The sequence below is a fragment of the Salmo salar genome, chromosome ssa11 (assembly GCF_905237065.1).
Source record: "Salmo salar chromosome ssa11, Ssal_v3.1, whole genome shotgun sequence".
Taxonomy (NCBI): domain Eukaryota; kingdom Metazoa; phylum Chordata; class Actinopteri; order Salmoniformes; family Salmonidae; genus Salmo; species Salmo salar.
In genome coordinates, this window is record NC_059452.1 from 76,107,528 (window position 1) to 76,124,092 (window position 16,565).

General features: G+C 45.1%; 1 protein-coding gene across 1 annotated transcript in view; it reads left to right on the forward strand.

Moving 5' to 3' along the window:
• LOC106563126 (protein Niban 2) overlaps positions 1-16,537 on the forward strand; it is an 84,814-nt gene extending 68,277 nt beyond the window's left edge. The window contains 9 exon segments of the mRNA XM_014128360.2: positions 4,437-4,541; positions 4,802-4,964; positions 11,790-11,977; positions 12,273-12,428; positions 12,668-12,787; positions 13,051-13,158; positions 13,361-13,472; positions 13,753-14,042; positions 14,045-16,537. Coding sequence (XP_013983835.2) covers positions 4,437-4,541; positions 4,802-4,964; positions 11,790-11,977; positions 12,273-12,428; positions 12,668-12,787; positions 13,051-13,158; positions 13,361-13,472; positions 13,753-14,042; positions 14,045-14,845 — 2,043 coding nt within the window. The 3' untranslated portion in view covers positions 14,846-16,537.
• The last annotated feature ends 28 nt before the right edge of the window (positions 16,538-16,565 follow it).

A 16,565-nucleotide genomic window follows, 5' to 3' on the forward strand; every position in this document is an offset into this window, starting at 1 on the left:
TGGTTTTATATTCTGCAGTCAGGGCTACTATGCATGTAGATGGATAAAGACTGTAATGCTGTGTTCTGTATCCCTGTTAAGAGATGGGTTGGGTGGGGCATGCATATTTACACATGTTAAACCATTTCCTCAGAACTATCATCATGTCAAACTTGTTTGTTTTCAGTTTCTCTTATGATTTCATTGGAAGTTGGACGTGTGTGTTTCGAATGATTATTAGCTGTCTGGTGACATGTTTGACTGTTTAGTGTAGGGTTGTATTCATTAGGCTACATGGTAGTAAAAGCTTTTTTCCGTTTCAGTTCCCAGTTGAGTCTTATTGGAGGAGCTTTGGGGAGGTAAATGAAGAGTTATTGAGCACAGAGTGTGTGTTGTGTGCATGGGCTGGGTCCTGGGTAGGGGCAGTAACCACTTTTCCTGTCTCCCTCCAGCTAGTTTCAATCGCCCCCAGTGTGTCTACAAACACGCAACACAGGAAAAAGGGGCCATAGGGCCAGTGTTTGTGCTGCAGGGCGGGGGCTGCTTGCTTGTTTTTCTTAGGGTTCAGGATACATTTGGCCTACACCTGTGACAACCCCCTCCCGAATATACAGTACCAGTCAAAAGTTTGGACACACCTACTCATTCAAGGGTTTTTCTTTATTTTTGACTATTTTCTACATTGTAGAATAATAGTGAAGACATCAACTATGGAATCATGTAGTAACCAAAAAAGTGTTAAACAAATTTAAAATATGTTTTTAATTAAAATGTAAAATGCCAAGAGTGGGCAAAGCAGTCAAGGCAAAGGGTGGCTACTTTGAAGAATCTCAAATACAAGAAAATATTTTGATTTAACACTTTATTTGGTTACTACATGATTCCATATGTGTTTCATAGTTTTGATGTCTTCACTATTATTCTACAATGTAGAAAATAGTCAAAATAATGAAATGTATGCTGGAATATGTTTTGTATCTACCCCTATGTGATTCTGACCAAGAACCGAGAGCAACTAGATGGGTAAGGTGTACTACTAGTACAGTACTGTCTAGTAGGATCTTCTATAATTTCTTATATCAAACAAGAACACGATCCAAAAGATGACGTGCACTGCCATTGTTTGTATTGTGTAACAAAGCCAGGCGATTGTTTTCTGAAACACAATGAGGGGAACTCATTTTTCTGTGATTTACCCCTGAGGACTGGACCTTCATCCCTCTGCTCTGCCCGTAGCTGTGGCCCATGAGTAAACAACCATCTGGCCATATTGTGTAACGCCACACCCTACAATCAGTTCTAATTGTGGCTGTAATTCAAATGGGACAACCAGGCCTGGTATAATTGGGCTTTAAAGACATGGTCCTGAACTTTAGCGACTAGTAAACCGCCTGCTTTGGGCTGGATGTGTCAATGTGTAGTTTATACATGCATAGTGTATGAGCAGAATTAGTGTCTTACCTCAATTAGCCACGAAATCCCTAGTTTGAAAGCGACTGTTTTCTGGAAGTTGTGTAGCGCCCCTTTTCCCTGCATTTTCCCCCACGTGGGCCAGCCCCCTAGCAATTTGAGTTTCAGCCAATGAGCTTCGGTAACCGAAAGGTGGCTGGATCGAATGCCAAGCTAACAAGGTAAAAATCTGTCGTTCTGCCCCTGAACAAGGCAGTTAACCTACTGTTTCCCAGTAGGCCGTCATTGTAAATAAGAATTTCTTAACTGACTTGCCTAGTAAAATAAAGGTTAAATAAAAAATTGGCCATTCAAGTGAGTGACTGTATGTTGGGTTGGAGGAGGGGGACTGAGGCGTGTGTGTGTTCAGTGTTTGAGTGCCTTTAAATGTTTGCTGTAAATCTAGTGAGGCAGATGCGCTGCAGGTAAAAAGCAGGCTGTGTGTGTGCGCCTGTAAGCACCTTTTATAATGCAGAACCACTAATGAGCAAAGGGAAATGGAGAACTGGCCCTCTGACAAACCCAATCCCAGCAGATTTATCTGTGTTTGGAGTGAGTATTTTACTGCATGTTAGGGAGAAAATAGTGTCTCTTGACATTCTGGTTCTGGGTGAGAGATTAGGGTGTAAAATTCCATGCTACTGTATATGAATACATGTATTACATGACTTAATTATTTAATGCAGAATGAATCAATTTAATTAATGACACATATTAGTTACATAGTGGTCAATCTGCATCCTGTCTCAGACACTGACCTGAAGGTTTCTTGAAGGTTTCTTTAAGGTTAACCCTATAGCATAGCACTATGCGCACACACATACACATGGATTTCTGTTATACAGTGCATTTGGAAAGTATTCAGACCACTGACTTTTGCCACATTTTTACGTTACAGCCTTATTCTAAAATGTATTATTTCTCATCTACACACAATACCCCATAATGACAAAGCAAAAACAGGTTTTTAGAATTTTGAGCAAATGTATTACTAATAAAAAAACGCAAATCACATTTACACAAGTATTCAGACCCTTTACTCAGTACTTTGTCGAAGAACCTTTGGCAGCGATTACAGCTTTGTCTTCGGTATGACACTACAAGCTTGGCACACCTGTATTTGGGAAGTTTGCTTAGGCACACCTGTCTTGGCTGTGTGCTTAGGGTCGTTGTCCTGTTGGAAGGATCTCTCTGCACTGCACTCTGTTCATCTTTCCTGACTAGTCCCCCAGTCCCTGCCACTGAAAAACATTCCCTCCGGCATGATGCTGCCACCACGCTTCACCGTAGGGAAGGTGCCAGGTTTCCTCCAGACGTGACGCTTGGCATTCAGGCCAAAGATTTCTATCTCCCTTTCATCAGACCAGAGAATCTTATTTCTTATGGTCAGAGTCCTTTAGGTACTTTTTGGGAAACTCCAAGCGGGCTTCCATCTGGCCATTCTACATAAAGCCCTGATTGGTGGATTGCTGCAGAGATGGTTGTCCTTCTGGGAGGTTTTCCCATCTCCACAGGGGAACTATGGAGCTCTGTCAGAGTGACCTTCGGGTTCTTGGTCACCTCCCTGACCAAGGCCCTTCTCCCCCGATTGCTCAGTTTGGCCAGGTGCCCAGCTCTAGGAAGAGTCTTGGTGCTTCCAAACTTCTTCAATTTAAGAATGATGGAGGCCACTGTGTTCTTGGGGACCTTCAATGCTGCAGAAATGTTTTGGTACCCTTCCCCAGATCTGTGCCTCGACACAATCCTGTCTCGGAGCTCTACGGACAATTCCTTTGACTTCATGGCTTGGTTTTTGCTCTAACATGCGCTGTCAACTGTGGGACCTTATATAGACAGGTTTGTGCCTTTCCAAATCATGTCCAATCAATTTAATTTACCACAGGTGGACTCCAATCAAGTTGTAGCAACATCTCAAGGTTGATCAATGGAAACAGGATGCACCTGAGCTCAATTTCGAGTCTCATAGCAAAGGGTCTGTCTGAATACTTATGTAAATAAGGTATTTCGTTTTTTTATTTGTAATATATTTACAAACGTTTCTAAAAACCTGTTTTCACTTTGTCATTATGGGGTATTGTGTGTATATTTTATTGTATTTTATTTAACTAGGCAAGTCGGTTGAGAACAATTTCTTATTTACAATGATTGGCCCGGACGATGCTGGGCCAATTGTGCGCCGCCCTATGGGATACAGCCCGGGATTGAACCAGGGTCTGTAGTGACACCTCTAGCACTACGATGCAGTGCCTTAGACCACTGCACCACTCGGGAGCCCAGATTGATGGGATTTCTTTTTAAACCATTTTTCAAGTATGGCTGTAATGTAGAAAAAGTCAAGGTCTGAATGCACTGTGGATGTGTGGTAGTAGAATAGTGGCCTGAGGGCACACAATGTGTTGTGAAATGTATTGTAATGTTTTTAACATGATAAAACTGTGTTCATTTTGCTGGACCCCAGGAAGCGTAGCTGCTGCCTTGGCAGGAGCTAATGGAGACCTATCATAAATACTATCTCCCTATTTTGTAGGTTGTATTGTGAACAGCTCCTCACTCATACATTTAGCAATTATTATGTTGTGTAGAGGGAGCCACATATTACTGTGAGCCCTGGTCAAAGTAGTGCACTATATAGGGAATAGGGTGTCATTTGGGATGTACCCATGGACTCATGTACTGAACCTGCATACTCCTGTGCCCACACACCAGTCAACCCATTCATGTCAGTGACTGAAGTGGTTGCTGCGCTCTACAGGTTGCCAGTTAGTTGTGTGTTTGTTACCGTTCTGTTTGAAATGCCACAAAGATTAAGACTGGCACAACACCTTGTCATTTTCTCTGTTGTGGAAACACCGAACTCCAACAACGAAGCCTCTCTAAAGTTTCATATGCTTTTACTAGGTGCCAAGTTCTGCCAACCACTAATTACTTCTCTTGGTTACTCATACAGGCACACCCTATACACGCACTTTAAAGATTGTGTAGGTGATTAATGCAGTGTGTTTCTTTAGATCCTAGCCAACCTAGTGATGGAGACCCTCTACCCAGAGCTGAGGAATCTGATTGGTCCTCGTCTGAAGGGGAAGATGCAACAGAGACAGAGGAACTGGATGCTGGTGAGTCGTTCTACCGACGTGCTGCACTGTGTTCTTTCCCAGGCCCCAGAGTTTTCCCTGTTCAGGTCACATAGTCCAGAAAACTCCTGGCCCAACATTCCTGATCACATTGCTGATTGCGGCTGCGTCCCAAATGGCACCCTATTCCCTACATGGTGCACTACTTTTGACCAACCTACACGTGCATTATGTGCCCTGGTCAAAGGTGGTGGAATAGGGTGGCATCTGGAACAACCCTTTCTCTCCCTGTCCCCCTCCAGATCTCTGAGGCGGTGTACAAGCAGGTGTTGTCTCAGACCCAGGCCCAATACGAGGCTCTCGTCCAGGCCTGTGAGGTAGAGACGCCCCGTCTAGATGCCGCGCTACGCACAGACATGGACCAGATTATCACCTCCAAGGAACACGTCAGCGGCAAGATCCGCGGTGAGAGGCCGTGCACACACGTTTTTATTTTTTTAATCCTGACACCCTCTCACCTTGTGTTGTGACACAGCAGCACCCACAGGAAACACTCCTTACACTTTTCACACACACAGGCTGTGATGCAGTGTGTCGACTTAATCACAGGGCGTTAGTTGTCTCAACGATGGCACTTTTTCAGCCCAAGCGTCTAGTGTATAGTCGAGGGAATTACCTAGGTGTTTACGCTGTAAAATTAGCAATGCTGTAATGCTCCTCAACAGAGGGGCCATTGTTAGCAACGGTTTGTCATTTGTAGTGTTTGTGGTTTGAGTGCAGAACTAAGGGCTTTATTGGCACAGTAAAGCAGTTAGACCAGTCAGAATACATACCCAATGGCACCTATTCCCTACATAGTGCACTACTTTGACAATCCCTATCGGCCTTAGTCAAAAGTAGTGCACTATGTAGGGAATAAAGTGCCATTTGGGATAGAAGGATCTTCTCTCTCTTCTCTCTCCTCTCTCTCATTTCTCCTCTCTCTCTCATCTCTCCTCTCTCTCTCATCTCTCCTCTCTCTCTCATCTCTCCTCTCATCTCTCCTCTCATCTCTCCTCTCTCCTCTCATCTCTCCTCTCTCTCTCATCTCTCCTCTCTCTCTCATCTCTCCTCTCTCTCTCATCTCTCCTCTCTCTCTCATCTCTCCTCTCTCTCTCATCTCTCCTCTCTCTCTCATCTCTCCTCTCTCTCATCTCTCTTCATCTCTCCTCTCTCTCTCTCTTCTCTCTCTCATCTCTCCTCTCTCTCTCCTCTCTCTCTCTCCTCTCTCTCTCCTCTCTCTCATCTCTCTCTCTCCTCTCTCTCTCCTCTCATCTCCTCGCTCATCCCTTATGCTCACCCCCATCTCTCGCTCACCCCCATCTCTCGCTCTCTCGCTCACCCCCATCTCTCGCTCACCCCATCTCTCGCCCCATCCCCCCCCGCTCACGCCCATCCCCCGCCCACGCCCATCCCATGCCCGCCCATGCCCATCTCTCGCCCATGCCCATCTCTCGCTCATGCCCATCTCTCGCCCATCTCTCGCTCATGCCCATCTCTCGCCCATCTCTCGCCCATGCCCATCTCTCGCCCATCTCTGCCCATGCCCATCTCTGCCCATGCCCATCTCTCGCCCATCTCTCGCCCATGCCCATCTCTCGCCCATCTCTCGCTCTCGCCCATCTCTCGCTCATGTGTCTGCCTTACTGCTCTAACATTTTCTCATGTTTTGTTTCCCATGGAGACAATGTTGAAGGACTGCATTCCTTGGATGTCACTGGAGGCCAGGGCTCACAGATCCTGTGTTTATTTGTGTGTGTGTTTTATTAGTGGGTGTGTATGGAATGATCAGGACTATTTTAGTCCATTACTGTTTAATTAGGTTTTGTATTTGGTTACACTACAGTGACTGGTCATATACAGCATACAGTCCCTTCAGAAAGTATTCATGCCCCTTGACTTATTCCACATTTTGTTGTTAGACAGAATTCAAAATCGATTAAGTAGATTGTTTTTTCTCACCCATCTACATATAGTACCCCATAATGACAAAGTATAAACATGTTTTTAGAACATGTTGCACATTAATTGAAAATGAAATACAGATGTATCTCATTTACATAAGTATTCACCCCTGAGTCAATACTTTGTAGAAGCATCTTTGGCAGTGATTAAAGCTGTGTGTCTTTCTGGGTAAATCTGTAAGAGCTTTCTACACTGGATTGCGCAACATTTGCCCATTTATTCTTTTCAATATTCTTCAAGATCTGCCAAATTGATTGTTGATCATTGCTAGAAAACCATTTTCAGGTCTTGCTATAGATTTTCAAGTATATTTAAGTCAAAACTGTAACCTGGCCACTCAGGAACATTCACTGTCTTCTTGGTAAGCAACTCCAGTGTAGATTTGGCCTTGTGTTTGGGTTATTGTCCTGCTGAAAGGTGAATTCACCTCCCAGTGTCTGGTGGAAAGCAGGTTTTCCTATAGGACTTTGCCTGTGCTTAGCTCAATTCCGTTTTCTATTTTTATCCTGAAAAACTCCCCAGCATATGCTAACCTCACCGCTCACGTCACAAAATAAATGTACACATGTTATTCAATGATTGCACCCACACTGCTCGCGTGCATCAACGAGCGTCTGCGTGGCCAGGCACTAAAATATAACTTGGTTCTATTTGTGACGCTTGATGCGCAGCAAGTCCTGCCTCTCCCATCTCCTCATTGGTTTTTAGGAGCATATTCCCATGTGGGTGATTGAAAGATGAACTGAGGTCCACACTCCAGTCCAGTTGGTGGTGGTAATGCACCTTGAAGTTGGTTGCCAACCGCCATATAAATTCCAAAGAAGAAGCCTGAAGGAAGGAAGAGGGATTACTAGAAACAAACTGACCCTTTTTATCTGTGGATTAATTGTCGGAGTAGAGGACCTTGTGCATTTCTGGTAAAATAACAACCCAATGTTTATATCCCAGGACAAATTAGCTAATATGCGCACGATGGTGCACAAGCGAGAGCGGTCTGGTCCGCATGTTAGCATTGGGCGGTATCCAGATTGTCATACCTTCATACCGACCTTGTGCCATACTGAACACAATGGGCGCTGTTTTCAAACCCTACTGATACTCTGTAATCTGAAGGTTAGCAATGCTGACAAGTACATGTAAAATCCCATAGAGAGTGCTAACTAAATGCTAACGAGCGCTTTGCAAACATTTTGTACAGTTTCTGACCTAAACTGTACAAGTAACGAAACAATGCTACTCACGCTTTGCTGCTCAAACAAAACAAATATTACCTGGAGAGAATTCTCTGCTGTTACCAAGCGACTACTTGATTTTGGAAGAACTTTGCTAACTAGCTACTAAATTAGCGAACCAAATGCCCAACTACAGAGCATTTAGCACATTTTAGAGTTAACTTAATAGTTATAAGCTATCTAGCTGACAAACATTTACCCAAGAAAGCGAAGGTAACTGAACTAAATGACTATCGCCCCGCTGCACTCACTTCTGTCATCATGAAGTGCTTTGAGAGGTTAGTTAAGGATCATATCAACTCCAACTTACCTGACACCCTAGACCCACTTCAATTTGCATACCACCCCAATAATGATGCAATCGCCATCGCACTGTACACTGCCCTTGCCCTATCATTATCTGGACAAGAGGAATACCTATGTATGCTGTTCATTAGGCTCCCGAGTGGCGCAGCGGTCTAAGGCACAGCATCTCTAGAGGCGTCACTGCCCACACCCTGGTTCGAATCCAGGCTGTATCACAACCGGCCTTGATTGCGAGTCCCATAGGGCGGCGCACAATTGACCCAGCGTTGTCCAGGTTTGGCTGGTGTAGGCCGTCATTGTAAATAAGAATTTGTTCTTAACTGACTTGCCTAGCTAAATAAATTACCCTCCAAGCTCATAAGGCCCTAGGTCTGAATCCCGCCCTGTGCAACTGGGTCCTGGACTTCCTGACAGGCTGCCCCCAGGTGGTGAAGGTAGGCAACAACACCTCCCTATGCTGATCGTCAACACAGGGGCCCACAACGGTGCATACTCAGCGCCCTCCTGTAATCCCTGTTCACCCATGACTGCGTGGCCAAGCACGCCTCCAACTCAATGATCAAGTTTGCAGAAGACACAACAGCCTACAGGGAGGAGGTGAGGGCCCTGGCGGAGTGGTGCCAGGAAAATGACCTCTCCCTCAATGTCAACAAAAATAAGTGATTGTGGACTTCAGGAGACCGCTAAGGGAGCACGTCCACACGGCGTACACATGAATAAATTTGGCTTGGCCCCTAAGACAAACTTTTACAGATGCACCATTGAGAGCATCCTGTCGGGCTGTATCACCGCCTGGTATGGCAACTGCATCGTCCACAACCGCAGGGCTCTCCAGAATGTGGTGCGGTCTGCCCAACGCATCACCGGCACACTGCCTTCCCTCCAGGACATCTACAGCACCTGGTGTCACAGGAAGGACAAGAAGATCATCAAGGACATCAACCACCCGAGCCCTGGCCTGTTCACCTTGCTATCATCCAGAAGGCGAGGTTAGTACAGGTGCATCAAAGCTGGGACAGAGACTGAAAAACAGCTTTCATCTCAAGGCCATTAGACTGTTAAATAGCCATCACGAGCCGGCCTCTACCCAGTACTCTGTTCTGAAATAAGTCACTAGCCGGCTACCACCCGCTTACTTAACCCTGCACCTTAGAGGCTGCTGCCCTATGCACATAGACATGGAACACTGGTCACTTTAATAATGTTTACATACTGTTTTCCCATTTAATATGTATACTGTATTCTAGTCAAGGCCATCCTATTTAACTATTGCTGTAAATATACTATTTTATCCTACATATTATTCAGATATACTACATATTCTATCCACACATCCCATCGTGTGTGTGTGTGTGTGTGTGTGTGTGTGTGTGTGTGTGTGTGTGTGTGTGTGTGTCTATACATGCAGTACCAGTCAAACTTGGACACACCTACTCATTCAAGGGTTTTTCTTTATTTACTATTTTCCACATTGTAGAATAATAGTAAAGACATCACAACTATGAAGTAACACATATGGAATCATGTAGTAACCCAAAAAGTGTTAAACAAATCAAAATATATTTGAGATTCTTCAAAGGAGCCAGCCTTTGCCTTGATGACCTCTTGGCATTCTCTCAACCAGCTTCATGAGGTAGTCACCTGGAATGCATTTCAATTAACAGGTGTGCCTTGTTTAAAAGTTAATTTGTGGAATTTCTACAATGTAGAAAATAGTAAAATAATTAAGAAAAACCCTTGAATGAGTAGGTGTTCTAAAACTTTAGACCGGTAGTGTATATACTGAACAAAAATATAAATGCGGCTATTACAGTTCATATAAGGAAATCAGGCAATTTAAATAAATTCATTAGGCCCTAATCTATGGATTTCACATGACTGGGCAGGGTGCAGCCATGGGTGGGCATAGGCTAGTTTTCCACAAAAAAGGGCTTTATTACAGACATAAATACTCATCAGCTGGCACATGCTGCGCAACAGTGAGTGACTCACAAGGCTCCAGTCTCTTGTCGTTGTGTGCTTGTAAACAAACACCACGTGACTGGGGACTACAGTAAGCTTGATAATAATTTGACAGGGGAAATTAAGAATGCAATGTTATTTATTTCCAAAGATATTGCACAAGTTGACTGCAGGTATGTACTTGAAAAGTAACTACAAATATTCCAAAGTATTAAACTTCAAAGAAATTATTTTGACGATATTGAAAAACTATCCCGTGGCTTTTTCCAAATAACCTGGTAAGCGGTATATATGGTATACCGCCTAGCCTAATACCCATAACATGATGCAGCCACCACTATGCTTGAAAATATGGAAAGGGTTACTCAGTAATGTATTGGATTTTCCCCAAACATACACTTTTTCAGGACAAAAAGTGAATTGCTTTGCCACATTTTTTTGCAGTTTTACTTTAGTGCCATGGACAAACAGGATGCATGTCTTGGAATATCTTTATTCTGCACAGGCTTCCTTTTCATTCTGTCATTTAGGTTAGTATTGTGGAGTAGCTACTATGTTGTTAATCCATACTCAGGTTTCTACAGCCATTAAACTTTGTAACTGGTTTAAATTCACCAACTGAGTTAGGAAGGACGCCTGTATCTTTGTAGTGACTGGATGTATTGATACACCATCCAAAGTGTATTTAATAACTTCACCATGCTCAAAGGCATATTCAATGTCTGCTTTTTTTATATATAAAAAAAAGGCACCTACCTACCAATAGGTGCCTTTAATGGTGAGGCATAGGAAAATTTCCCTGGTCTTTGCAGTTAAATCTGTTTGAAATTCACTGCTCGACTGAGGGACCTTTACAGATAATTGCATGTGTGCGGTACAGAAATGAGGTAGTCATTCACAGATCACGTGTAACACTTTTATTGCTCGCAGAGTGAGTCCATGCAACTTATGTGACTTGTTAAGCACATTTTTACCGCACCTGCTGTCCAAACCTCTGAATGCTTGGCTATGAAAAGCCAACTGACATTTACTCCTGAGGTGCTGACCTGTTGCACCCTCTATAACCACTGTGATTATTACTTGACCCTGATGGTCATCTATGAACATTTGAACATCTTGAAGAATAATCTGGCCTTAATGGCCGTGTTCTCTTATCTCCACCCGGCACAGCCAGAAGAGGACTGGCCACCCCTCAGAGCCTGGTTCCTCTCTAGGTTTCTGTCTTTCTAGGGAGTTTTTTCTAGCCACTGTGCTTCGGCATTGCTTACTCTTTGGGGTTTTAGGCTGGGTTTCTGTATAAGCACTTTGTGACATCTGCTGATGTAAAAAAAAAAGAAGGGGTTTATAAATACATGTGATTGATTGACCGATGTAGTTCTTACCAGAGGTGTGGCAATGCTTACCTACGTTTGGCATAGCAGTCTCTCTGTTCCACCTTCACTTTGTCATCGCCTCCTGTGCCAGAACAGTTGATCGGGATCTGATTACAATACTCACATGTTTTGTGTGGAAATGACTGACAACTGTTCATGACTTTGTTAGTTGGGACATTGTTAGTAGCAGCCAGGTTAGTAGGGTTACTTTATATCATCGCTGCATTATTTTTCCATTTCACAGTCACAGGTTTGACGGCTAATGATATTTTGGTTCCTTTTCTCCAGACTTTTCAGTCGGACGTCTCTGGGTAATGCTTGGTATTACTGTGGTCTTGAAGTGTGGGTGTTTACTGTCTACTAGCCATGGGGACGAACCGTACTCCTCATTGTCTCCTCCCCCCCTTCCGTAGCTCTGGTGTTGCCCAGGGCAGAGCAGCTCCTGCGGCGCAGCGTCCAGCCCTACGTCAGCTCCATCCTGGAGGCCCTGATGGAGCCCACCAGCAGAGGCTTCTCCGAGGTCCGAGACGTCTTCTTCAGAGAGCTGGTGGAGGTCAGCAAGAACACGCTCAACGGAGGGGGCAAGGACAAACTGGGAGAGGTGAGTGGACCACCGGAGGACTTGGAAACACAAGGAGTTCACGCTTACTGTCCTTGGTGACCTCTGTGACTGTTCCATAAAATGTACTGTAGCTCGGTCTTGGAGGATCTGTTGAAGTGCTCGGTGTTGCCATGTCCTCACCTCATCTCGGTCTGTCTCTTTCCCCTCTTCTCTCGCTCTCCCTACTCTCTCTCTCACGCCCCCTACTCTCCACCCCCCATGCCTTTCTTTCGTCTTTCTCTATTTGCCCCTCTCTCTCTCTCTCTCTCTCCATCTCCCTCCTCCCCTCTCTCAGCACATGGAGAAGATCTCTATGCTGGCGTTCCACCCGGTGAAGATGCAGAGCTGCTATGAGAAGGTGGAGCAGCTGAGTCTGGAAGGGCTGCAGCAGAGATTTGATGTGTCCAGCCCCTCCGTGTTCGTCCAGAGGGCTCAGATCCTCATGAGAGAGGTGAGATCTTAACCCACATATCCCATTACCTGGTGGGTATGAATCTGCCAAACGAGACTACCAACACTGTAGTTTGATGGTCTGTAGTGGTCCCATCTGGTGGAGAGAGGGTATTTCATTGAACACCAAAGGAACTCTTGTAGCATAAAATGGAACCACCGAATGAGCTACGTGAGTTCATTGACAATCTGTCTTTTTCCCCAATGTATCACTAATGTCCTCTCTCCTCTGTGTAAAAGCAAATGGACAACGCTGTGTACACGTTTGAACAGCTGCTGCACCAGAGTCTGGAGGAAAAGGACCAGACAGGAGAGGACCTGTGTAAGACCATCCAATGCTGTCAGGACAGAGTGCTCAAGGTTAGTTGGTTAGACTGAGGGTGGATAAGGATGAAGGAGAATGACTGATTTGATTGAAGGATTAAGAATAGATTGGCCATTAAATACGGTTGCAAAAGGTTTTCCCAAAATTCTGGTTGGAGGATTCCAGATTTCCTGCCTATTCCCTCCTGATTCCGGGAATACTCCAATCGGTAGGCCGGAAACCCTGGGAAGTTTTGGCAACCCTTGCCATCAAAGAGTCTAATGGCTTCTGTCTGCGTCCCTCTGTCTGTCCCTGTCAGAAATATGACTATGACAGTAGCACGGTGCGTAAGAAGTTCTTCAGAGAGGCCCTGCTACAGATCATCATCCCCTACATGCTGAAGCAGCTGGCTCCCTCCTGCCATCCGGTGAGGCTCTCTGGTTATAGTCTCTTTTTCCAGCTATCCTAGTCTCCCTAAGACACAGATAACCCCTTTACTCTCATATGGAACCCTGTCATCTATTTAGGCTCTGGTCAAAAGTAGTGCACTATATAAGTGACTGGGGTGCCACTTGGGACGTTGCCTATGTCTAGTGCATTAGTCTAACATCTCTCCTCCTCCCTCTCAGGAGTTCCCTCCCTTCCAGGAGATGATCTTTGAGGACTTCTCCCAGTTCATCCTGGTGGAGAACATGTTTGAGGAGGTGGTGCTGCTGTCTGTCACCAAGGACATCATGATGGGTGAGTGGTGGACACTGGACACGTATGGAGAAACTGGCCCGGCATAGGCTAGACTATTCGTAAAGCATCTCCGGGTAGGACTGCTAATCTAGGATCCGTTTTTTTAAAAATTTTAGAGCACATGATTATATAGACAGGGAGGACCTGATCCTAGATTGGCAGATTCAGCAGTGCTAATCTGAGGCGATTTGTGAATACGGCGCTGATGTAAGTCTGATACAACTGAGCTTTTAGCGTTATAGCATAGAGGTGATTCTCTCTCCCCTCTGTGTGCCTACAGCTGTGAAAGAGGCGGCAGTCCAGAAGAGACACAACCTGTACAGAGACAGCATGATCCTGACCAACAGCGACCCCAACCTCCACCTGCTGGGGGAGAGCCCCTCGGTAGACTGGAACACCCAGTTCGGTGGCGGGGATGAGGAGCCTGACAAGACCCCGGAAGGATGTGACCGGTCCAAATGGCAGCGCAGGCAAGTGGTCTCCATGATCAAGCTGGACGGTATGAGCCCGCTGCCCTACGAGTCGTGCTTGGAGGTGCCGGGGGAGGATTTCATCCCCGAGGAGGAGGAGGAGGAGGAGGAGGAGGAGGAACGACCCTCATGGAAGCAGAGCCAAAGACCCCCACGGAACTAGAGCCTAATTCCCCAGACAACGTGCAGGAGATCCGTTACCTCATCAACCCGGTGGTGGAGATGGTAGTCCCGGCCTCAGAGGAGGACTTGGCTGTTCTGGCCAATGGGACAGAGCCGGGGATGATGACGCTAGAGGGCGAGGAGGAGGAGGTGACGCTCATCACCACCGTGGTGGAGGAGGTGCACATGAAGTCACTACAGTGGAAAAGTACCCCACAGGAAGTGAGTGAGCAGCTGATAGAAAGAGGTCCAGACCAGAAAGCTGAGGGGGAGCTTCAGGAAAAGGGGGAGGCAGCTATTGAGGGCAAGGTAGAGGGCGAGGCGGCCATCGAGAACGCCTTACAGGAAATGGCGATAATGATACAGGAAGAGGTCGGAGACTTACAGGAGGAGGTGGATTCATCCATCGAGGGAGAAGATGAGGAGGCTATCGAGAATGCCATACAGGAAATAGAGATGGCGGTACAGGAAGAGGACGAAGACAGGATAACGGAGTGTGCCGTAGACTCTGACGCTGAGCTGGCCCCACCATTGGCCGACTCCAGCCCCCGGCGCCACGATGACAGCGGCTTCCAGTCACTGACCAATGAGGCCTTGGATGAGGGCGAAGCTCAGCCAATGAAGGATGCTCTGAAAACAGAGGACTCTCTAACCGACCCAGGTGAGGTGGTGGTGATTGTGGAGCAGGGAAACGCTGCACTTCACGACGACTCTGAGACCGAAGTTTTATTTGCGATTTGAATGGGAAGACAAGGGAGAATATATATATATTTTTTTTGCCCTAATTTTCATTATCTCCAGCACAATACCAGTGTCAACATACCTGTTGACATCATCAAAAGTTTCAAATAATAAGTTCAAGGAAAAAAACCACTGAGGTTGGCAGTGACGTAGGGAGCAAGAAAATACCCTCCCTTGGGCTACAAACTTATTGCAGGTTTTGAAAATCCCTTTTTTGACTTTGAATCTTACCCTGTGGTGTCACAGAGAAGCATTTAAATATATATACGTATATGTGTAACCACAGATCATAGAAACGCAGCGTTTTCACATGTAGACACTGGTATGGTTCTGGAGATGATGACTATGAGGTTGAAAAGTTACACTTTACACTACAGATGCCCATGTGTAAGGGCCTTCAGGATATGTTCACAGAGATGCATGGCAGGATAGACGTAACACTATGGTGCATGGGTACACACTCACTGGTCATTGCATGACCTCTTACTGAGCACTAGGAGGCACTGTAAGCTGGCTTTTGACACAAACGGCTCTGTTTTACCTCTTTGTCATGACATCTTACTGTAATGGGCATTGTCGGAAACATATCATTGGAGATTCCGCTATCGTTGCATTCAGGGCCCGGGAGCTCTGCTTTTTAACATGTTTTAACAATGACTCGGCACACTAGTGTATAAAATCAGCCAGAGTGATTTTTGTCTTGAAATAAGTTTAAGCCTTGTTTTTTGAACCATTTATATTTTTCATTTTCACAAGCAGCCTTCTGGTATCTTTTCACTGTGCATGACATCAGCATGACGAGGCACTTGCTTACTTCCTACTTTTCTGTCTGTGTTAGTCCAACCCTTATTTAGTGTGAGGGGAGCTGCTCGACTGGTAGCAGTCACTAGTCTTATTATAGATGCTAGAGGTCCTGCGTCAGCTACAGTGCCACTGCCATGAGCACGCTTACAGTTATTATTAAAGGGACTTGCTCTGCTGATAGCTTGTCTCGACTGTGACGCATCAGAATCTCTCGTCTGCGTGTGGGGCGTGTGTTGTGTAGATGATTGCCAGCACGCAATGTACCTTGTCATGAAGAGGCCTCTGTCAGTCTAAAAACATTAGAAAAATGAAGTTGGCTTTATGCAACCTCTTTTTGAGTGCAGACCCATCACACCTTACTCTTTGTCCACAGTCTCCTCTGGCCCACACCAAGGGAATAAACCAAGTCTATATTTGTTTAATTTTCCCCACTCTTCAAAATGAGGGAAATTGATTTATGATGATTTTCTATCCATGCTATGTTTATGGCCACTGTATATATGTGTTCTTAACCAGGCTGAGTTTGTAGCCTTGGGGAAAATAGGTCCATGTATCTCCGTGACTTAAAGGGATAGTTCACTCTGAACTATCCCTTTAAGATGGAGTCCTTCTGTATCCTTCCTCTATTTATGACAAATACTGTGTGTGTATGGTGACCAATGCACTATCCTCAGCTATATTCCTCATTTTGTGTAAAGCCCTATGCAAGAGCCTTTTGTTGATTTGTATTTTGCTATGTATGACAGACTATACTTATGGATTAATAAATATATTGATTTGATATGGTTTTTCTGTTTCTCATCTATCTAGACTAAAATGGTAAACTGTGCTTAAGCCAATCAAATCATCATGTATTTTTATTTAATCAAATTAAATATGTTAACAAAGGTTAGTGGTATTTGTTTTATTACTATCA